Raw genomic sequence first — 24653 nt, 5'->3', positions numbered from 1 at the left:
CTCACTTTGAGAAGATGCCATATCTGCCAAACTGTTTACTTCTAGGAAAAATCCGGCAGAGTTTCCCCTATAAACTGGCCTCAATACCCAATAAACAAGCTGTAAACAACAAGCTGAACACCTCTCCTCAAGAACTGTCAGTATTTTGAAATTTTTTGACAGAGTCTCCCCTGTAAACTGAGCTCTAGGAACCAAAAGATAGCTCAAAAACAATCATAAATAGCTGACCAATGACAAATCTAAAAATCTCTCTAATATGCTGTCCTGTAAGCATACACTGTCTCCTGTCTGGGCAATCACAGAACCTGTATCTGTCTCAAGACTGAACCCTGAACAATGCCTCAACGGCCTGACGCATAAGATGCAATCTAGTGTCTACAAAAAGTCATACATCCTATGGGATAAAAGTCACCGAAGAGGATGCGTGTAGAGGGGAACTCTAGCAACCTAATCCACCTCACATTGGGTAACCCAGCCCCCAGTGCTTGGTTTCAAAAAACCTCACACACGACCCTCTCAGATGGCTCATCAAACTGCCCAGAATTAGCATACATCCTACAAGAGACCAATCACTGTCCTATGACCGCTGCAGAGGTCTGTCTGCTAGCGTGACTCACAACTAGCAGACCCACAATCACAGTACATCAATCTGAAATACATGCCAGTGGTGTCAACCCGTCGTATGGCCACACCTCCCATGAAACCTGGCAAGCACAAGAAGTAGCAATGCAGACTGCAATATATATATCTGATGATATATATGTGTACCTGGTCTATAGATGATGCTTTGAAGACTAATGAGTGATGTGTGTCGATGCGGACCACCTCCTGCTTGCCAATCTACACAAGACCGGTTTCTTTGCGGCTGAAACCTATCCTCTGATGTAGTGCTCATAACGAAATTCTAAGGGCATAAACAACTTCGAAAGGGGAGTAAAACCCCAAGTCACCTATTGGAAATGCTCCCGGAATGCCGAGTGTGAATTTCCAAGCTCCCGATCCAGAATCTGCCTGAAAAGTGCGCGCGCGTGATTACGCAAGAAACGCATTGCACCTCGCTCTGATACCAATTAAAGTCGCGGAGCAGAGCGTAGATCGACTCACACACACACACACACACACACACACACACACACACACACACAGACACAGAGAGAGAGAGAGATACACAGAGAGCTTACACAGTACACAGAGAAGTCGTTTGAAGGGTTATCTCCCAAAACCTTATTATCCACAAAAGTATAAGTGAGTATATACAAAGAGTTAGTGATAAGTGAGTTAGGCGGGTGGGCGGCCATATCCGTATAAGAGGCCACTTGGGCTTTAATCCCAAGACTTATCAAGGCTATTCTTCCTTATGACATGTAAGTAAGTGTTGGTTATGAGTAGTGAAGGGAAGATCATTCCAAGGACTCCATGGTAGTGTCTAATCCCTTTGATATGAAAATTGGAGCATCATCACTTTAGAATCGAACATAACGGCATTCATGAAATGAAATAGCGAGAGATGATTTAGCCAAAATGTTGAAGAATTATTTAATACAAAAGGTTGGCATAAATGAACACTCCTTTGATGAGTTAAAGTAGTTCTCATTGATCCCTCCACATGGTTGTTAAAAGTCTTTGCATACAACAACAACCATTTGTTTTTGAGATATCTCTTCAATTGCGGTTTGAAGATGATTGAAAGGTTTGGTATGCTATTCCTATAAATGCAATGAAAATTGATAGAGCTTGAAGGTAAAATTGTAGGAATTAGCTACTTTTGGGTACTCACATGTGTAGAGTTGTGAGCTCTGTATGCAAGAACAATGATGACCGTGGTTTGGGCAATCTTGTTGCTCCGTTGAAGTGAGAAATGGTGTGATATAGTTTGGAGTCTTGACAAGAAGGAAATACAAAAGCATATAAATTATGAGCAGAAGCATTAGCTACATAGTTGAGCACAATAAGCATGTGTTGTAGCTAGGGCGGAATCTCGGGGGGATCACTCAATTATCATGTGAGTGCAATAGAAGAGGTTATTAAATTATACTTTTTCTCAAATTTTCACACACAGAAAGGTACCATGAAATGGAATTGGAAAAAAATTTACAGATTGAATAGGAAAAGGAAGTATTTTATTTGTCAAAAATTCACCTATAAAGAGTTTTTAAAATAGTCCTTGAATGCACGCGATATACACAATTTATACATAATGACCCCCCCCCCCAGGGCGGAATTAAGCCTTCAAGTAGGGAATATATGCAAAACTTGGAAGCATGACTCAAGGTTGTTGCCCCAAGAGTTTCTTGCTCATCACTCAAATTGGGGACTAGATGACAGCTAGCGAAAATGACAAATGATGATGCCCCTAGGAATGTGTCAAAGGTTACTTGATACACTGACCTCTAGAATGGCTATGTGATATCTCTTTTGTCTCCTCAATTTTTGGTTAGGAAACTTGTAGAAAATTGGTTCATTTTGTTTTGGCGCCCTCCATGATATATTAGATGACTTGAAGAGAAGCTAAGAGATAATCAATGAAGGCTTTAAGTTTTACCTAACTAAAAGCTCGAAACTAGTTCTTGGTCATGAGAGATTAGATCTCACAACCTTAATCCCCCTAAAGATGGAAAAGATGAAAGCTCTATAAATGGATCACTCATACTAGGTAAAAACTAACCTAGGAAATAAGGCTTTGATACCAATTATAGTAATTAAGGGAGAATGTAAAGGGAACATTCATTGCAAAAAGAAAACATTGCTTTACTAACTTGCTTGAAATGAGATACAAAGGTGGTCCTGTTATAGGTGAAGGAGAGGACTTTACTGATATCATGGATGGTGCTAGAAGTTGCATGGTGCATGGGATATGAGAGCATGGCTAGGCTAGGCTAGGGTCACACAAAGAGAGGGCGAGAAGGACTAAGATGATTGACTTTGGCATAGATTGAGGGTTAAGACTCAATAGTTTTCAAAATTAGAGAATATTTTCTTCTCTCTTTTGTCTACATTTACATATTGAATGCATGCCTGATATGATTTGCCCATGCTAATCTTCTTTTTGTATATTTCATGGTACTCTCCCAAGAATGTGATACATGTATATGCTCATTATCGGGTTAGGAACTCTTAATGGAGTTAAGGTTTATGAGCATAATATGCAAGATGGGATCAAGTGCAAAGAGAACCAAAACAAGTTAAGAATGCCGATTTAACCATCAAACTTGATAGACATGGTGGTAGCTTCACAACGCGCTACATATGTTTTTTAGTACATCTAATTTAAGCAACTCATATCAGAAACCATGTACAAAAGGAGTGTAGCTCCTCGTTAAGTTCTATCTATCTAATTGTTGCCTTCAATGAATTGCACTCTAGCTGTCAATGTTTCAAACAGGAGATAAGCATTGATGAGGATAGCAACACAAGCTTTTGGATTGGGGTTTAGAGAGGGGGAAAAGTTAGAAGAGGGCACAAGCGGTGAAAGATTAGAAGGTGGTGGTGGAGGTGAAAGATTAGAAGATGGTGGTGGAGGCAAGGTAATGGGGGTAGGAGGTGATGGAGACAAGGTAAGGGGGGGAGGAGGTGGTGGAAGAACTTGGCACACACAAGGTGTTGAGATAGTGGGAGGAGAAACAAAGGGAGGGGGGACATTGCTGGGGCATGAGCTAGGGGAAGAAGGGTCAATTGTTGGTGTCAATGGAGGAGGAGAGTTCACAAATGGATTAGGGGTTGCGAAGGGGGTGTTGGAAGTGGGTGGGGCAGGATCAAAATATGGGGGGTATGAGTTGGACGGGCTCGGTCGATCGAGATTAGGGGTTGGTGGCATGGATGGGAAGTTAGGGAAGCTCGTAGATGGTGGAGGGGTGGAAATTGGGGGGTTTATAGAGGGTAATTGCTTGCTAGGGGTGGGGTCTAAGCATGTCACTGCAAGCTTTTGCCCAAATGCACAATGGTCCAAGAGGCCACAAATGAAGTACCATACACCACTTTTCTCAAGACGAATCGATGTATTCCCATTAGAATAACGCACAAGAGGAGCGCTTGTGTTGCAATTTTCATAGTCATCTTTCTCCACTAGAAGCACATCATGAAGATCAGGTTGGTACTCAAACACTGCATCCAACATTATTTGATGAGATTCAACACTCCAACAAAAGCACCATCAATATGTGAACAACAACAATAACAGCAATAGAAAGAAGAGAAGAAAACATTCTAGAAGTAATAAAACAATGCCATGACCTTGGAGGAGAGAGAGAGAGAGAGATACCGAGGATGTCGCCCACATGAAAGGCTCGTTGATGCACCCACCAGCTGTAGTTGAGCTGGCCAGATGAGCCTGGCGGCAGCGTCCAACCTTCTTGCTCGCCCACCACTATATGCTGGCTTATTGCATCTGCTGCCGGCCGGCTGCAGCTTGCAATGGTGCTTGCCACTATCACTACAAGCACAGCTACCTGCGCCACAAGCAGCACAAACGTATTGCACTCACCCCTCTCACACCCACGCCTGCCCATAATAACGTATCTCTCTCTCTCTCTCTCTCTCCCTCTCTCTCCCTTTATATAAATGCCCATGCACTCACCATTTGTGTGAGCCTCAAGGACGCGCTCTCTCTCTCTCTCTCTCTCTCTCACATATGTATGCCGAAACTCATGCGCTACAGCCCTTTGTATGTACACACACATTTTATTGGTGGCCAGTATGAAGCTTTAGTGCCTCCCTAAACAACTATTTTTCCATGTAGATAACATTTAAGGTTTATTTAGCCAAGGAGCTAGCAACTCAAGAGTCCTACTTACCTGCCTTGCATAAACCAAGACTCTCTTATTCACATAATGTACAAGGAAAAAGAAACGCCACCACTAGTTGTAACATTTGAACATCGCACAACTCTATTTTAGCTTAACACTCTCCTATAGAGCTCACATGTGCTCTTCATTCCGAGCACTACGTAGAGCAAGACTTCATATTTGCAACACTTCTTTCTCTAAAGACAAGAGGCACACCAATGAGATGAGTACAATCTTCATACAAGAAGAGACTCTTTATTGCAGCATTTTCAAACCAATCTCATCAATGCAAACGGGAACGATTATTATAGTTGCTCTTAAGCTCATTCAATCTCATCCAAACATAGGTGTCTCAATGTTTAATAATCATATGTGGGTAAACCTTGTGGAGGCTTAGATCTAGCATGCTTTTAAAGTCACTTCGTGTCGATCCTCAACACTATATACTAGGGGGTGCTAAAAGAAGTCCCAATGGTGGATCAAGGGAGGGGAAGTATGATGTAAGGTTTCCAGTTTCTGAAACCTTAAAGATTATATAAAGCTTAGTTCAACTGATATGAATATTGAAAAAGCAATGTAAAATTGTCCGACCGTGGCAAATATTGATATTTTTGAAATCTTAAGCACAACAAACTCCGAGCTAGAAATTTTCAGAATCAGATTCCGATAAAATCTGGAAGAGTTACGGGCCTTGAAAGGTTACACTCGGAATTCTATTAGTTAAGTAAAATTGGATGGTTTCAGTAATTATTATTAACAAAGACTTTCTTATCCTAAGGTTCTAGAAATTACTGATATTTTCAATTTCGTCATTAAAAATCAATGAAAATAGTCAAAATCGATTCTAGAAGCTGAGGGGGGCTATGTGGGATAATGATGAACTTTCCCGGACTAGATTTAGGAGCAGGGGACGTTTTTTGACCTGCAGGGCTGCTTGGGATGCAAGTTACTGCCAATTTTAAGCCTGTGAGTGCTTAGAAACCTATAAATATGACCCTTGCTTCACAATTTCAAACAGATTCGGAGCCTTGACACACTCTCTCTCTCATCTAGACAGAACGCTACGCAAAAATCACTACAGATTAAGCTCTAGTCGATTAACCTGAACGGTAATTAGCCTAATCCTTCTTAATTAGCAAGGTTAGATTAATCTATTTTGTTAATAAATCAAATATTAGGCGTATGTATACTCATAAATCCTCTCTTAATTAAATACTCTCTGCTGATTGTTATAATTAAGCTTGGAAATGTTAAGCTAATTAATTATCCTATCATATTAGGGTTGAAATTATCCAAATTAACCATAAATTAATGAGAAATATATTAATTAAGATTAGATTAAGTTGAGGTAATTATCAGAGTTGCATTAAATATTCATTAAGCTAAGAAAATTATTTTATAAATTTTTGAGTAATTTTCATAATTAATTAGACAAAATTACACCGTTTTTTAAAGAAAATTAAAAGGGGGAAATTAGTAAATTGATTCAAAATGATATGAGTTATTTATAAGAGGTTAATTATATGTTAGGAGACCCGTGATAATTATGTCAAGCTCAGATGATTAATTTATTTAATTACTTTAGCAAAAATACTCTATTTTTAGGACAAATTAAATAGAGAAAATTCGCAAATGGATTCAAATTGAATTGAGTTATTTATCAAACGTTAATTACATGTTAGAAAACGTGTGATAATTAATTAAATCTCAGATAATTAATTTATTTAATTACTCTAACAAAAATACTCCGTTTTAAAGACAAATTAAATAGAGGAAATTAACAAATAAATTCAAAATGATTTGAGTTATTTTTCAATGGTTAATTATATGTTAGGAAACCCGTGATAATTATGTGAAGATCAGATAATTAATTTATTTAATTACTTTAGCAAAATTACTCTGTTTTAGGACAAATTAAATAGGGGAAATTAGCAAATAGATTCAAAATGATTTGAGTTATTTATCAGAATTTAACTATATATTAGGGAACCCGTGATAATTATGTGAAGCTCAGGTAATTAATTTACCTAATTACTTTAACAAAATTACTCTATTTTTAGGTAAAATTAAAAGGGAAAAATTATCAAATTGATTCAAAATGTCTTGAGTTATTTATCAGAGGTTAATCACACCTTAGAGAAGCTATGATAATTATGTTACCCTCAGATAATTATTTGACCTAATTCTCTCTGTAAAATTACATAATTTTTAGGAAAAAAGAAAAGGAGGAATATAATAAATTAATCCAAAAACCTTTGATAAAAATATCAGAGGTAGAACACACCTTGGAGAATCCGTGATAAATACCCCAACCTCAGATAAATAGTTTATGTATTTATCTTCAATAAAAGTAACCGATGTTGCGTATAAAATAGAGAAGGAAAATTAGTAAATGAATTTATTTGAGTACCAAATAAATACCTGAGGTCCAAAATCACTATTGAAGGGTGGAAAAATTACCTCAGCATAAATGGTTGGTATAACAAATTACTATCAGTAAAATTCTTCTTAAATTAGACCATAAGTATAGGAAGGAAAGGTTATAAATCAAATTTATGAAAATTCATAAAGATAGAACATATTCAATTACAATTTAGGGTGAGTAATCCATTAGCCGATAGAGATTTATAATTTACTAAGGCTAAAATGGAATATAGACTAAGGATAAACCTAGTTAAAGGGCTGCCCAAATTAAAAGATAATTATGGGAAATTACTTATAGCATAAATAAGTTACAGGAGGAATATCTCATCAAATTGACTATCAAGGATACCTACTTACTCCAAAAACCCTTAATTTTGTTCACTTAAAAATCTATTAAAGTTAATTTTTAAGTTAGCATTGCATACGTAAGGTTAGGAAGGATAAACTGACTGAAGACGGAAGGTAACTTTCAACGTGCATTTGTTTATAATGTAGGAAAGAATTGTTTGGGTTAAAAGTGGTTGAATTAGGAAAGATATGATTGATCATCGTTAAAACAGCTTGTCTCAAGACACCTCCGACTCCTTAGTATAAATTAATAATACTGATTGGATTTCTAGCCACGGATAAGTCGGTTACCCCCATGAACGTTGAGTTTCTAGTCCATGTTATGTCTTGATGTTTCTACATAAGTTAGGATACCGTTTTTATCCTAGGGGAGCCGTCCGGTTGTATGGGCAATTGGTTTCGTGTATGGCACTCGGAACCTTGGGTGGGGGTTTATCCACTCCGGATTGTGAATAAGGAATGGGTGCCGTTTTTCACCCTTAGGTGGTCTTGAGACAAGAAGAGTACTGGTCATGGTTATTATGGATAATGTTTTAATTGACAGTACCCTGTCTTAAGTTTAAAGATGTCTGTTTGCTAAAAGAATATTTTCAATATTGTTTTCAAGGGCTGTCTTAATAAAATTTTGTTATGAAGGATAAAAGGAATCATTATTTTAATTGTGATAAGAACGTGGTAGTAATTAAATAACAAAAGAATCATGTGTGAGTGCGGGGTGGTAAGTGGGGATTGACTAAGGTTGTCAATCATGGATGGGTGGACCTGATTAGTTAGGTAACTATCCATCCCTGTGCACTAAAACGTTTAGAAAACTTCTTCACTTGGAAGAGGAGTCCACCAGCAGCTGTGCCCTCACATATGTTAGGAGGTAAAAAGCGTTGGTTGAGGATACCTTAGCCCAATTGTGGCAATTTTAGGGCCGAAATAGTTTTTTTGGACTTTTAAAATGTTGTTCCGTTTTCGCTGCGAGACATGACCAGGTCTTCTTCTAAGGCTATAGACCCAAGCCATTGTCAATGGTAAAGGTCTATTCCTTGGATTTTTCTTGTTTTGAAACTCTGATTTTTATCAGACCTAGAGACCGTCAAGGATCCCATCCCGATCTTGGTATTGGCGGGTTAGGGATCTCACAAGTGGTATCAGAGCATGTGTTAACTAAAGTCTTGGACCTAGGGAAAAGTTTAAGGCGTTAAGTTGAAATAAGTGATCTTTGACTAATTCAATTAAAAACGTATTTAATTGAAAAGAGGGAGTGGAAGGAAGAGAGAGAATTATCCCTATCCTTGCAGGAAAATTTCCATCAGGCCTACTTCAAATTCCTGGATTTCAACATTAGGTTTATGAGGGCTTGCCTATCCCGAGACTATTAATGCGGAAAAGCGTGATGAAATGGCTGGATAATAGATTTTCTCCTTCCACTTGGAGAATCAAGTGGTCAGGATCTGGTGGAATTTTCTTCATTGATGCGGGAGAATTAGAAGATTTAGAACTAAATATGAAGAAACTCAAATGGGCCGAAGATCTTCAAGTGATTGAATTATACTTTTTCGTTGGGACGAAGAATTCAGAAGAAACCCTTGTAATAGATGATGTCCAAGTATCACAAAATCAGTGGGTGTTTGATCAGGTGTCTAAAGTAACCTACCCAGGTAGAATTAGGCCCATATGTGTAGGCCCTAGTTTTAATGGACCAAAAGATGTTGTATATTCTGATCCTATATCTGATCCACCCAAAGTCCACAAGATTCTAGTATAGGGTTTTCGTCACCCTTGTACATAGTAGGACCTTCATGGATTGTATTAACTCTTGTACATACTATGGTTCTCATGGGTATACTATAAGCAGTTTTGTTTATGGTTTCGTAATTGTCTTCATCCTCCGTGCAAAAGTTTGAGTATGAGATAAGTTAAAAGCATAAGTAAGAGAGATTTCATATGGTACTAAATTCCACTAATTCAATTTCAGGAAAATACTCGCGTAAATAGCCTTTACACTGCTAGTCAAGAGAAAAAATTACTACTAAAGCAAGTTCAACTCCCTACTTTCAAGGGAGAGGGACCCAATTTAGAGCGAGATGCCGAAGCGTGGTTAGATGCTATGGATAACTATTTCAAAGCTGCAGGAACTGCTCTAGAAAACCAAACAATGTTGGGTATGTTCCGTCTTAGCGGAGATGCCAAACTTTGGTGGAAGCAACACTGCAGAGATAATCCCACGAGTAGTCCATTTTGGGAGAAAATGAAGCAGGCAATCAAAGAACGTTATCTCCCTCCTGCACATCAGGCTATCAAAATGAACGACGTCTTTGGTCTACGCCAACTAGGACTTTCATTAGATGAGTACTACACCAAGTTCGTGTCTTTACGACGATATGCTCCCCAGATGACCATGGAGCAACAAATTGCCCGTTTCTGTCAAGGCCTCAACAAACCCCTGAGTACACGTCTCGAAGCCATGAGGCCTACATCAATACAGGATGCCCTTCTCAGGGCTAAGCCTCTTGCAGGCGAAGGAACCAACTCTATAAGGAACTATAATGGATTTAAAAACTTTAGGGGACGAGCCAGGGGAACTTTCAACCAAGGATACCAACAATGTGGACTAGCTGTAGTAGTGAACCTGGAGCAGACCTTCCCAAACGTTAGGTGCTATGGATGCAATCAAATGGGGCACTATAGAAATAACTGTCCTGAAGAGCAAAACCCTCAAACTACTGCTAGAGCCATTCCTCAAAATCAAGGAGATAATGTACAAGGGGGTAGAAATGGAGGACGAGGTAAAGGAAGAGCAAGAGGATCCAAATCTTATGCAATCATAGGAGAACCAACCTTATGAATAAAAAAGATAAAAGAGCCACTCGCTTGGCCATAGTTAGCAATCTTAGAGCTTTGTAAACCACTATAAATTAATAATGTAAAAACTTGAGTTACTTATATATTGTAATGGTATACATGACTTTCTTCTCCAAAAATTACTTAATGAATCTAAAGTTAAGTTAGTATTCAATCAAGAAATTAAGGGTAGATCTAGCAAATGATAAAGAGGTTCTCGTTAGGAAGGAAAAATTTGAATCTTAGAAATGAGGTAGTTATCAAGAAACCAACTCACATTCTTGTGCACACGATAACTTCCCTGGGAAAATGACCTAGATATGAAAGTATTAAGGTACGAGACTAATAGGAAGCCGGAATAACTCTTGGTATGATACTTCTTAAAACCCTTTTACATATTGTTGGTTAACCAGGTTAGAGCACAGAGGGGGTACCTCTGGTGCAGTGGTGGAAGCTTGTGCCGAACGCAGATTGCTCAGAATGGCAAGAACACGTCGAGCGCGTTCAGATTGGCAAAGCTGAAATACATGATACTTGTCGAACACTGATTGCTCTGAATGGTCAGTTAGACCGAGTGCATTCATGTTGACAAGCTGGATATATGGATCTTTTATGGAATTGATTCAACCTGGTTTTTGAGATGATACAAATGGTTTGTAAAGGTTTTTAAGATGGGCTCAACACTAAGAGTTTCTTGAGGAAAAATTGACTAGCAAACAACTCCAACCAGAAACTAGAAAGAACTCTTAGAGTAACCAGTAACATTTGGAAAAGTGAAAAGGTTATCCCTTCGAAGATGCCACTTGGGAGGATGAATTTCTCTTCTCAAAGATTTTCCCAATTTCGGTTGAGATGAGGGCATCTCAAATTCTTAAGTTGGGGTGATTGTAAGGTTTCCAGTTTCTGAAACCTTAAAGATTATATAAAGCTTAGTTCAACTGATATGATTATTGAAAAAGCAATGTAAAATTGTCCGACCGTGGCAAATATTGGTATTTTTGAAATCTTGAGCACGGCAAACTCCGGGCTAGAAATTTTCAGAATCAGATTCCGATAAAATCTGGAAGAGTTATGGGCCCTGAAAGGTTACACTCAGAATTCTATTAGTTAAGTAAAATTGGATGGTTTCAGTTATTATTATTAACAAAGACTTTCTTATCCTAAGGTTCTAGAAATTACTGATATTTCTAATTTTCATCATTAAAAATCAGTGAAAATAGTAAAAATCGATTCTAGAAGCTGAGGGGGGCTGTGTGGGATAATGATGAACTTTCCCAGACTAGATTTAGCCACAGGGGACGTTTTTTGACCTGCAAGGCTGCTTGGGATGCAAGTTACTGCCATGTTCCAGCCTGTGAGTGCCTAGAAACCTATAAATATGACCCTTGCTTCACAATTTCAAACAGACTCGGAGCCTTGACACACTCTCTCTCATCTAGAGAGAACACTACGCAGAAACCACTAGAGATTAAGCTCTAGTCGATTAACCTAAACGATAAGTAGCCTAATCCTTCTTAATTAGCAAGGCTAGATTAATCTATTTTGTTAATAAATCAAATATTAGGCCTATGTATACTCATAAATCCTCTCTTAATTAAATACTCTCTGTTGATTGTTGTAATTAAGCTTGGAAATGTTAAGCTAATTAATTATTCTATCATATTAGGATTGAAATTATCCAAATTAACCATATATTAATTAAGCTTAGATTAAGTTGAGGTAATTATCAGAGCTGTATTAGACAATCATTAAGCTAAGAAAATTATTTTATAAATTTTTGAGTAATTTTCATAATTAATTAGACAGAATTACACTATTTTTTTGAGAAAATTAGTAAATTGATTCAAAATGATAAGAGTTATTTATTAGAGGTTAATTATATGTTGGGAAACCCGTGATAATTATGTCAAGCTCAGATGATAAATGTATCTAATTACTTTAGTAGAAATACTCTGTTTTCAGGACAAATTAAATAGGAAAAATTAGCAAATGGATTCAAATTGAATTGAGTTACTTTTGAGAGGTGAATTACATGTTGGGGAATCTGTGATAATTAGGTCAAGATTATATAACTAATTTATCTAATTACTTTAGCATAAATACTATGTTTTTAAAACAAATTCAATAAGGGAAATTAACAAATAAATTTAAAATGATTTGAGTTATTTATCAATGGTTAATTATATGTTAGAAAACTCGTGATAATTAGGAGAAGCTCAGATAATTAATTTATCTAATTACTTTAGTAGAAATATACTATTTTAAGGATAAATTAAATAGGAAAAATTAGCAAATGGATTTAAAATGATTTGAGTTATTTATTAGAGGCTAACTATATGTTAGAAAACCCATGATAATTATGTGAAGCTCAGATAATTAATTTACCTAATTACTTTAGAAGAAATACTCTATTTTTAGGATAAATTAAATAGGGGAAATTAGCAAATGGATTCAAATTGAATTGAGTTATTTATCAGAGATTAATTACATGTAAGGAAACTTGTGAAAATTAGATCAAGCTCAGATGATTAATTTATCTAGTTACTTTAGCACAAATACTCTGTTTTTAGGACAAATTAAATAAGGAAAATTAGCAAATAGATTCAAAATGATTTGTGTTATTTTTCAGAGGTTAATTATATGCTAAGAAAGCCATGATAATTATGTGAAGCTCAGATAATTAATTTATCTAATTACTTTAGCAGAAATACTCTATATTTAGGACAAATTAAATAGGGGAGATTAGCAAATAGATTCAAAATGACTTGAGGTATTTATCAGAATAAAATATAAATTAGAAAATCCGTGATAATTATGTGAATCTCATATAATTAATTTACCTAATTACTTTATTTTAGGACAAATTAAATAGGAAAAATTAGCAAATAGATTCAAAATGATTTGAGTTATTTATCAGAGGTTAGTTATATATTAGGGAATCCATGATAATTATGTGAAGCTCAGGTAATTAATTTACCTAATTACTTTAATAAAATTACCCTGTTTTTAGGAAAAATTAAAAGGGAAAAATTATCAAATTGATTCAAAATGTCTTGAGTTATCTATTAGAGGTTAATCACACCTTAGGGAACCCATGATAATTATGTTACCCTCAGATAATTAGTTTACCTAATTCTCTCTGTAAAATTACATAATTTTTAGGGGAAAATAAAAGGGGAAATATAATAAATTAATCCAAAAATATTTGATAAAACTATCAGAGGTAGAACACACCTTGGGGAATCCGTGATAAATACCCCAACCTCAGATAAATAGTTTAGGTATTTATCTTCAATAAAAGTAACCGATGTTGCGTATAAAATAGAGAAGGGAAATTAGTAAATGAATCTATCTAAGTACCAAATAAATACATGAGGTCCAAAATCACTATTGAAGGGTGGAAAAATTACCTCAGCATAAATGGTTGGTATATCAAATTACTATCAATAAAATTCTACTTAAATTAAACCATAAGTTTAGGAGGGAAATGTTATAAATCAAATTTATGAAAATTCGTGAAGATGGAACATATTCAATTACAATTTAGGGTGACTAATCCATTAGCCGATAGAAATTTATAATTTACTAAGGCTAAAATGGAATATAGACTAAGGATAAACCTAGTTAAAGGGCTGCCCAAATTAAAAGGTAATTATGGGAAATTACTTATAGCATAAATAAGTTAGAGGAGGAATATCTCATCAAATTGACTATTAAGGATACCTACTTACTCCAAAAACCCTAATTTTGGATAAAAAAAGAAAAAGAAGATTATTCAATTAAACTTCTAATCGATTAAGTCTTTTTATAAGGTTGCCGACATGGCTCCAAAGAGAACTAGGGGAAATCCTCTTACCGAGGAAGAGGATGTTAGCAACAAAAGAAACAAGGCCACTAATGACCATGAGGCTGGGCCTAGCCATAGGCCAACGGAGAAAAGTCTACGGGCTCCCGCCCCACAGCACATGGACGAGCAGTCCCAATTGGATTCTATTTTGTTCACTTAAAAATCTTTTAAAGTTCATTTTTAAGTTAGCATTGCATACGTAAGGTTAGGAAGGATAAACTGACTGAAAACGGAAGGTAACTTTCAACGTGCATTTGTTGGCAATGCCGTAAGGTAGGGACTATAGGGAGAATTTTTGCTAGCATGGCCATAGGGTATCACGCCAATGGGGAGTGGCCGAGTAAGGCTTTTTTTTTTGGGTGGAGGGCATGTGTGAAATTTCTATTGTTGTTTGGTGGTTCGGGTGCATTTTCAGCGTGGAAAGTTGATTGTGTGTGTGTGTGTACACTTTTTCTCTGCTGCAGTTGATAGAGAGGTTGTGAGAGGGAGGAATGGATCGTACGATTTTGAAGAGGTGTCTCTCTGTCTCTCTCATCATCTATGTTATTTACAGGTTCGATTACTTGGTGTAGAAGTGTGTGTGTGTGTGTGTGTGTGTGTGTGTGTGTGTGAGAGAGAGAGAGAGAGAGAGAGAGAGAGAGAGAGAGAGAGAGAGAGAGAGAGGTGGGATTTTTTGTGGCTCTGCAATATCCATTTTGTTTGGGTTTTGTGCTAGACTTTAATGTTCTTCCCCTCTCTCTCTCTCTCTCTCTCTCTCTCTCTCTCTCTCTCTCTCTCGTAGGACAAATCAAGTTGTTGAAGTTCAATTTTATCATCGCGGGCATACGCACAGCCCTGGTCTTGTTCACGCTTGTGGTTAAGTTTTATTACCGTTGTGAGGAATCTTTAATATCTATCTGTATGTATTTATGTAGTGTAGCGTCGACTCCTCATTGTTTGGATTTCTTTTGCTTGGGACTGATTGTCCAGATTGCTGTGCTAGGGAATGGGCTGCTATTGGCAAGAGAATAAGTGGAAGGTTTTCTTGAAATGATGGTGGAGAAATTGTGTATGTCATGCATTTTTGCAAGAGCTAGTGGATAAAGGAGAAGACGACAGTCTGAATGTTTGAAATACCTTGAAAAGACTGCTCAGTGATAACTTGTGATGGGAAGGGAGGCTAGAGGGAATTCTGAGAATAGGAAGAGAGAGAAGCCTTAGTCTCCCTTACAGACCCCAATTGAGTTAAAGTTGACAGGTCGATCTGCAAAAAGTTTCTGCCTCTTCACCCTCTCTATCAGGTGTAAATAGATCTGATTAGATTGGGCGGTCATTGAATTTTTTGAGTTTGCTCAGTCTGTGTACATTTCATCAACTCGGCAAAACTGAGAATTGGATGAAAAATAGGCTTTTGTTCTCCCGATAGCTTTTGTTCAGCTGATGTAGGTAGCTACATTTTGAGCACAGGTAGCCATGGTTGGTGGCATGGACTTGGATGGCTCAAAGAAGTATTCATAGTGTCATTTGTAGAGGCAACAGCTTCACCTTTAAGTACAATAAATGCCTCGTCCTTTGACACGATACTATGACTGATGCAGCCTTGGTTGTATTCTGCGCATGTGAGAGTAGTCTAGGAGTGGATGTCAAGCATGTCCTCATTTGCTCTTTTGGGGGGCTGTAAGGCAGCTTTGATTTCTACTTGTAGAATGGCGGTGGTTTTCATTGGTCGGAAACCAGCAAAAAAGGTATAAGAAAACCAGACTTTGAATCTTCATAAGAGATAAATTTCCTCTTGATGGTCTCAGTATAGACTCAGAACATGCTCTTCTGCAATTCAAAAGAGATAAATTTCCTCTTGATGAACTCAGAATAGGCTCAGGACATACTTTTTTGACATAGATGATTAGATAATGCTGTCTGACTGCAGCAATGCATGATGCTTCTTTAACAAATGTAACAAATTTAAAACATGTAGATTGGATATGGCTACCAGTCTGAGTACTCATGACTATAGCTTCTTTGACTGGTCCAAATTCAGCTTCAAAACAGTCCTTCAAATCATCTGTAGTATTGCGGTGTTCTCCTTCCAAATTAAAAGTGACTAGAAAATGGATACAATCAACCACAGCTCAAATTTGAAAATGTCTATCTCACCCTACAGAAGGTGACAGGCCCTCCACAAAGACCTCGATAAAAGGAAGACTTTCTGTATATCCATGAAAGGGTTGCCACTCCCTACCCATGGAGTTATAATTAGAATTGAAAGGGAGTGTTTGACTGTCCACTTGATGCAACACTTTGTTGGTAAGGGCTAGCGTTGTTATAAAGAAACCATGGCCGCATTAGGAAACAACTGCAAGAAAAAGCTGAATTAATCGTTAAGGAAACCCCCCTTTGGCATCCGAGGTGCTGTGTGCTGATTCATGCTTAGTTCTGTAGCCACTATTGGGTATTGATGACATTAGTTGGTTGTCATAGTATTTGGTTGACACGATGCATAATAGAGCTGATGGTCATATAGTCTTGTAGTTGACTACAATGAGCTTATTACTGCAATTTTCTTTATTGGATAAATCTGGGCATTTCTTGAATTCATCTAGGTATGTGTTCCAAGAGACAATGGTACTACCTTGGCTGGTTGCAATAGAAGTCTTTGATCTTGCTTCCAGAGACGATTCTAGATCTTGCACTTGTTTCATCCTCGTTGAAACCTGCATTGTCAACCCTAGTTTGTAAGATAAGACTGTTGTATTTCGTGCGCCAGATCCACGTTATGGGTGCCACCTGTCAGTTTCCGCTGGCTGGTGGTTTCTGATGATTCCCCTACTCTCTGGTTCTCCAATGACACCCTGCAAAACTTGCTTGGATATTTCTTCTGCGCAAAACCAAGCTTTCCGTCTTTACTTCGTCGAACAACGTAGACAATGGGCTAGCTCATAAAATTCTACTCGAAAGGCAATCAAAACCTTCAGATGAAGTTTCCTGATATATATGCAAGTACATAAAGCAAAATTCTTGAATTTCCCACTCTGAATCTCTAGACATGACTGAAGTTGTATCGTGGACAATTTCCGGCATCAAAGCACTATGGACAATGAGATGGTCATTTGCTGATAGCCAAATGAGTAGGGCTTAATCCCTAGATGACGCTGTAAGTGTGAGAACCGGAACTCCCAACTTTTGCGTTTTCAAAGACTTCTGAAGCTCTGTGTGTGTCCTGGGCGATTTTCTATAAAAGAAAACGCTAAAAAAATACTAACAATGCCAATATGGTCAATACGATAACCAAATGGTAACCAAATGAGTACAAGCCAACCTACTCGTGGTGATGGAAATATGTAAGCAAGATTTTTAAAGTTCTATTTCTCGAATCACAACCTGTGATCTGGAACCTGCTCTAGGCCGAACCTGTCTCTAAAAAGCAAGCTAGGCAACAAAGCATATGGACATACACAGCTCGCAACTGCAACCTGAACGTAAGCATGAGACACCACCAAGACCATGAGCTAATTATATTGTTACATGAACAAAAACAAAAACAAAATGCGAACTAGGAGTAAAGAAAATGCAAAAGAAGATGACAGAGATGGATAGTCGAACCTACCTAAAATCCGTTCGCTCCCTGATCACCTAGTCTACCCTAAGTCTACCCCTTGTGTGTGGCCTCGATGTTGAGTACCAAAACCACTACTTGAGTCTCCTAATCTAGCTGGAACGTTGAAGTGTGCACCAGGTTCTTGAACCGAGCATACATGAGCAATCTCGTTCAATAGCCTCTATTCTGCAGTCTGTCCTTGCACTAGTGCATGGACGTCTTCATTGTAATCTTTTTTGTAGTGAGATCTTACATCAGGTCACCCCATAGATATCACAATATACCCCAATGTTGCCTACAACCTATAATGAATTGGCAAAGCACTGGATCAGAGTGAAGAGACTAGTGAGGCGAGGTTCGAGCCAACTCTGCAGGAGAAGGACCAAAATCTGGAAAACGCCGAGAGTGACCTATATTAATGCATAGTACCAGAATACAATTGATCCTTATCTGCTTCGATATGTTTATTGGTGAGTATAGCCATCAAGAGTTTTAAAATCAAGATCAATATTAGTGCCAAAATGTGTTGCAGGCAACAGTTCATAGACGGCATTTTTGAGGGGATCCTGTCTACCTCTTGTACGTTTGTGGAACTATGTATTGCTTGCTCTTTTGTAATACTCAGCTCCTATGAGGCTTGTGCTAGAGATCGACTATGTATTGCTTGCTCTTTTGCGATACTCATCTTCTATGAGGCTTATGTTGGAAGTGAGCCTGCATGGTTTTCCGTTCGCAAGAAATGCGTGAAAAAGCTGTGGACTGCTTTACCAGTGCAAAGTGACGGACTCTCTCATGCTACAATCATGTATGATTGCACCCGGAATTCGCATCTGAGCTTTGCAATGTATTCGCCGCCATAACTTGCTTGCGTTCCATTTGTAAACAGCCAGGAGTAGTGTTTTTCACTTGCTTCGTATTTAACACCATATTTGGCTCATTGCTCACTTTGCGTTTTGCAAGTGCTTCAACTCTAGAATCAGCACCAACATTTTTCCTATATTCAAAGATAAGCCGAGCTGTGAACAGATAGCACTACTCTATTCTTGAGTAAGTTGAGAACCTCTTTAGAGACAATGCGGCACGGCGTCTTGTATTGTGTTATTGCCCCAACACCCCAATTTAGATACCGGTCTAGTAGCCCACGGAAGGTGCCTGGCTCTACCAAACATAGCTCCAACGCCCCGATCATTTTGGCCTTCCTAGACCCCTCATACCCAGGGTCCACGAAAGCAAGATCCATTGCAATGGCACACGCCCTCAGTATGATCTCCTCATACATTGCTTGCTCACATCCTTGTTTCATCACTTCATTGAACTTGAGATCCAATGGTGACATGCCTCTTCGGCTATCTTGGCGAGCCGACTTGCTAATGCTTTTCCTGCTAAGCTCCTAAAAGACCATATAGTGTCCTAGGGAACTAGACAAGTTAGCAAAGCTCGTGAAGTCAATGAGGCCTGCTTTCGCATCATGTCTCTTCAGCTCCTCCACCTCTTCATTCACAGCAAGCTGTAAGTCCTTCTCCGTGTCCTTGTCTATGTGCACAGTTAGCAACACATTTTTCCTACATACATATGCCAATTGTGGTGATGCATTGAAGAAGCCGGCCACCCTGACGATGTCCCCCAACCTATAACGATATAAACCTGCGTATAGACCAGATTTTAGTCCAAAAAAAAGACAACACAATCTAGCTCAAAGAAAACTAAATGGCAACACTGAGGGATTGAGCTAGTCTTGGCCAAAAATGGGATTTTCTATCTCCATATGTCGTCAAAATGACCTCGTATTTGCAACCAATCTCCACCTCAGTGAGTTTGACTGGGTCTGCCTCTTGTTGGCAGTCATCAATCATGCCTCTTGAAGGCCTTGGGATGAATTCAAAGTAGGCCAAACTGGGCACCACAGTAAAGGTCACATCTCTGGACTCAGCTTTTGGGTTAGTATTTACCCCAATGTATAACTCTGTGGAGCCATAGTCAGTACTAAAAAGAGGCAGAGCACCAACATAGTGGCGCAAGCGATCGAGGTAGGGCTCCATGGACCCTGTCATGATAGAGTAGATGTACTTGCAATTGGGCCATATGTGAGGAATCACACCAGCCCAGCCTTCAAGAGTGGAGCACCTGGAAGCAATCCCATCAGCAAGCTCGGGGTGTGGCGTTGGCATGAGTTTGGACATGGCTGCCCTCAAGTCGAGGGCCATAATCCAGCTAGTTAGCTCATCCTGCCAGATGTCATCGCAGAGATTGGTCCATTCAACCTCAAAGGTATGGAAGACCTCAACAATGGTGTATGCAAAGGTGGCAGTGATAAACTCTAGCTCGTCACCGTGAAGAAGAGCACAGAGCAAGTGGTAGTACATGGCTTGTCGATTTTCAAGGTGCCAAAAAAGTTCGTCGGGGCTGCAAGCGCAGATGTTGGCAAACTTTTGCTTCTGCTTGAATTCTTTGCTTCTAAAGAGATGGGTGGTGGCAGTCCCTAAAGAAAAGCCAGCATTGGTAGTAAATAGCTTCCCAGAGAAGACAAGCTCAAGGAACATACCTCCAGCCCTCGTGGGGAAAGCACTACATTTATCAGTTCAAAATAAGCTCAAGATGATGAGGGTTGTTCAATGAAAACATGACTTGCAAGGCCAAAAAGATAGTAGGAATTCCATGCAGACACAAATACTTACTGGCCTCTATATGCTGCTGCGATCTTGCTGAGGTGGCCGGAAGCCTCTAGAATCTCCTTGTAGAGCACAAGATATTTTTGTTGACCATCAGAGGTAGTCCCAGAACTGCAGAGTAAGAAACAAAGGGTTGTGCATTGAATTTCACATGCTCATTAATGGATCAAATCAACCAAAATTTGTAACCTTTCACTAAGGCATGCACATTTTTTGAGCGAAAACATAATCCTCGACTCTCTGCTGTCCCTAAGAAATGCACATTGTTGATCCCAAAAAACAACACCCACTTCAAAGATAGAATTATGATGGGTCTCAGTATTGAGTTCTCAAATCAACCTATTTTGAGCTGATCTTTAGTAGTATGATCATTCAAATCAGCCCTAGAAATAGCATCAGATCAGCCATCAAGTTTTAGCCTTTAGTACCGTTCGATTTCAGCCATCATATGTCCTAGAATCTATCTCATAGGTCAGACTTCGGTACCCTCAGATTTCAGCCATCATCAAGTCCTAGAAGCTATCCCATAGGTTGGTGTTATTCCCCTTCAATTTTGTCACTTTGAGGATACTTGCGTTCATTGGCATTTACTATGTTCACAAGCATTTAGTATGAAGTTGTATAGGTGTGACATAGAAGTAAACATCACTTTGGCAATAGTAGTGAGGGACCCTTGAAGTCTTTATTGTGTGATTTCATCATACTGTGCCTTGTACTTTCCGCCATAGCAATCAACCATTAGATATGTCATAACTTGCTTGCGTTTCATCGTCAAGCAGTTGGGAGTAGTGTTCTCCACCTAGTTCCCTTCCCTTTCCTGGACACCATCATATGCTCCTTTGTATCTGTTTTCCAATCTATGTTCAACTAGCATTTTCAGTCTTAGAGCAACAATTCAACACCGTATTTAACCCATGATCTACCTTGCATTTTGCAAGTGCTTCAGCTGTAGAATTAGCACCAATATTTTGCCATCAAAAGCAGTCCTTCAGCCTCAGTATTCAGCTCTCAAACCAATCTAATCTCAGCTGATCTCTAGTAGTACTATCATACACATTAGTCATAGAAGTAGAATGAGATCAACTACGAGATTTCATCTTTTAGTACGCTATCTAGTTCTTGTAGGTTTGTGGAACTATGTATTGTCCCCTACTCTCTAGTTCTCCAATGACATCCTGCAAAACTTGATTGGATACTTCTTTCATGCAAAGCCAAGATTTCCGTTTTTACTTTGTTGAAAAACGCAGACAATGGGCTAGCTCAAAAAATTCCACTCCAAATGCAACCAAAATCTTCAGATGATCTTTCCTAATGTATATGCAAGTACATAAAGAAAAATTCTTGAATTCTCTACACTGGATCTCTATACATGACTGAAATTGTGTCATACACAATTTCCAGCATCAAAGCGCTATGGACATTGCAATGGTCATTTACTAATAACCAAATGAGTAGGACTCAATTCCTAGATGCTACTGCGAGCGTGAGAATTGGAGCTCCCAACTTTCATGCTTTCAATCACTCCTGAAGCTCTGTGTCCGCTCTAGGCGATTTTTTGCAAAAAAAACGCTGAAAATACTAAAAAAGTAAGCTAGGTAACAAAACATACGGACGTACATAGGTCGCAGTTGCAACCTGAACGCAAGCATGAGACACCACCAAAACCATAAGATAATTATATTATTACTAAACAAAAACAAACACAAAATGCGAACTAGGAAGAAAGAAAACGCAAAGGAAGATGACAGAGATGGATAGTTGAACCTAACTAAAATCCACTCGCTCCCTGCTTACCTAGTCTACCCTAAGTCTACCTGTTGTGTATGGCCTCGATGCTGAGCACCAAAATGACTCTAACTGGAAGGTCCAAGAGTGCATCAAGCTCTCGAACCGAGCATACATGAGCAATATCGTTCAGTAGCCTCTATTTTACAGTCTGCCCTTGCACTAGTGCATAGACGTCTTCATTGTCACCTTCTTTGTAGTGAGATCTTGCAGCAGGTCACCCCATAAATACTATTCAGCTGATCTCCAGTAGTACCATTAGACACATTAGTCGTAGAAATAGAACGAGATCAGCCATCACATTTCATCTTTTAGTACGCTGTCTAGTTCTTGTAGGTTTATGGAACTATGTATTGTCCCGTACTCTCTAGTTCTCCAATGACACCTTGCAAAACTTGTTTGGATACTTCTTTCACGCAAAGCCAAGTTTTCCGCTTTTACTTCGTCGAAAAACACAGCCAATGAGCTAGCTCAAAAAATTCCACTCCAAATGCAACCAAAATCTTCAGATGATTTTCCCTAATGTATATGCAAGTACATAAAGAAAAATTCTTGAATTCCCCACTCTGAATCTCTATAGATGACTGAAATTGTGTCATACACAATTTCCGGCATCAAAGCACTGTGGACATTGCGATGGATAGCCAAATGAGTAGGGATCAATTTCTAGATGCTACTCCGAGTGTGAGAACCGTAACTCCCAACTTTCGTGCTTTCAATCACTCCTGAAGTTCTGTGTGTACTCTAGGCGATTTTCTGAAGAAAAAACACTAAAAAAACATAAAAAAAAACGCCGATACGGTCAATATGGTAACGAAATGGTAACCAAATGAGCACAAGTCAACCTACTCGCGATGATGGAAGTATGGAAGCAAGGTTTTCCAAGTTCCACTTCTTGAATCACAACTTGTGACCTGTAATCTGCTCTAGACCGAATCTGTCTCTCAAAAGCAAGCTAGATAACAAAGCATATGGACGTACGTAGTTCGCAACTGCAACCTGAACGTAAGCATGAGACATCACCAAAACCATAAGCTAATTATACTACTAGTAAACAAAAACAAAAACAAAATGCGAACTAGGAAGAAAGAAAACGCAAAAGAAGATGATAGAGATGGGTAGTCGAACCTGATTAAAATCCGCTCTAAGTCTACCCCTTGTGTGTGGTCTCAATGCTGAGCATCAAAACTACTACTTGAGTCTCCTAATCTACCTGGAAGGTTGAAAAATGGACCGGGCTCTCGAATCGAGCATACATGAGAAATATCGTTCAATAGCCTCTATTTTACAATCTGCCCTTGCATTAGTGCATGGACGTCTTCGTTGTTACCTTTTCTGTAGAGAGATCTTACAGCGGGTCACCCCATAAATACCACACTATACCTCAACGTTCCCTACATCATATAATGAACTGGCATTTTATTTGCTCGCGGAAGTAAGCCAGACAATATGCTGGGCGAGTGAACCTTGGGATTTCATTTGGCGAAATGCCAAGAGATAACATAATCCTCTGTTGATAGGCCTTACCACCAGCTTCTGCTTCTATTTTGAATTTCTTGCGTTTGTACTCTTCCTTCTTACCTGACATGGGAAAATTGTTTCCTGCCACAGGTTCTGTATGTGAGGCTTCCTTTGCTACGTTTGTACATGAGGGCCGAGTATCACAAAAGAGCAAGCAATACATAGTTCCACAAACCGACAAGAACTAGATAGTGTACTAAAAGATGAAACCTGATGGCTGATCTCGTTCCAGGAGTAGTGTTCTTCACCTACTTCCCTTCCCTTGCTTGGCTGCCATCATATGCTCCTTTGTATCTGTGTTTTTAGTCTATATTCAGCTACCATTTTTGCATCAGGATCAGCTAGCGTTAGAGCAAGAGTTCAACACCGTATTTAAGTCATTACTAACATAAGTCAACTTCGATCGGTGAAGACCCAATTTTGTTGACGAAGTACGAGCTCGCCCAACATACTGCTTGGCTTACTTCCGTGAACAAAGAAAACGCAGAAGAAGATGCTAGAGATAGATAGTTGAACCTAACTAAAACCCGCTCGCTTCCTGATCACCTAATCTATCCTAAGTCTATTCCTTGTATATGGACCCGATACCAAGCACCAAAACCACTACCTGAGTCTCCTAATCTAGCTGGAAGGTCAAAGACTGTAGCGAGCTCTGGAATTGACTATGCACGAGCAATATCGTTCAGTAGTCTCTATTCTATGGTCTGCCCTTGCACTAGTGCATGAACATCTTCATTGCCACCTTTTTTGTAGTGAGATCTTACAACAGGTCAGCTCATAAATACTACAATATATCTCAACGTTCCCTACAGCTTGCAATGAATTGGTGAAGTACTAGATCACAACAATGAAGAGGCTAGCGAGGTGAGGTC

The 24653-nt window shown here is 38.7% G+C and overlaps 1 protein-coding gene and 2 pseudogenes across 1 annotated transcript; all 3 read right to left on the bottom strand.

Annotated features, from left to right (window-relative positions):
• Positions 1 to 3180: 3180 nt before the first annotated feature.
• On the bottom strand, positions 3181 to 4580 carry LOC147437370 (uncharacterized). Its single transcript, XM_086485934.1, has 2 exons — positions 4259 to 4580; positions 3181 to 4101 (listed from the first exon to the last, which is right to left on the bottom strand). The coding sequence occupies exons 1-2, from the start codon at positions 4563 to 4565 to the stop codon at positions 3332 to 3334; spliced, it is 1077 nt and encodes a 358-aa protein (XP_086342060.1). The 5' UTR covers positions 4566 to 4580; the 3' UTR covers positions 3181 to 3331.
• An 11261-nt stretch (positions 4581 to 15841) lies between these two features.
• Positions 15842 to 17714, bottom strand: LOC147437369 (uncharacterized; annotated as a pseudogene).
• Positions 17715 to 18806: 1092 nt separating this feature from the next.
• On the bottom strand, positions 18807 to 20579 carry LOC147437368 (jasmonoyl--L-amino acid synthetase JAR6-like; annotated as a pseudogene).
• Positions 20580 to 24653: the final 4074 nt, after the last annotated feature.

Source organism: Adiantum capillus-veneris, chromosome 17 (genome assembly GCF_014529385.1).
Source record: "Adiantum capillus-veneris isolate H3 chromosome 17, ASM1452938v2, whole genome shotgun sequence".
Classification (NCBI taxonomy): domain Eukaryota; kingdom Viridiplantae; phylum Streptophyta; class Polypodiopsida; order Polypodiales; family Pteridaceae; genus Adiantum; species Adiantum capillus-veneris.
This window is presented reverse-complemented; position numbering and strand designations above follow the sequence as displayed.

Excerpts from the sequence above, each read along its gene's own strand:
- LOC147437370 (XM_086485934.1), bottom strand. The coding sequence starts at position 4,565 with ATGGGCATTTATATAAAGGGAGAGAGAGGGAGAGAGAGAGAGAGAGAG. Across the intron at positions 4,102-4,258 it reads TCATGTGGGCGACATCCTCG|TGTTTGAGTACCAACCTGAT; the intron begins GTATCTCTCTCT and ends TGTTGGATGCAG.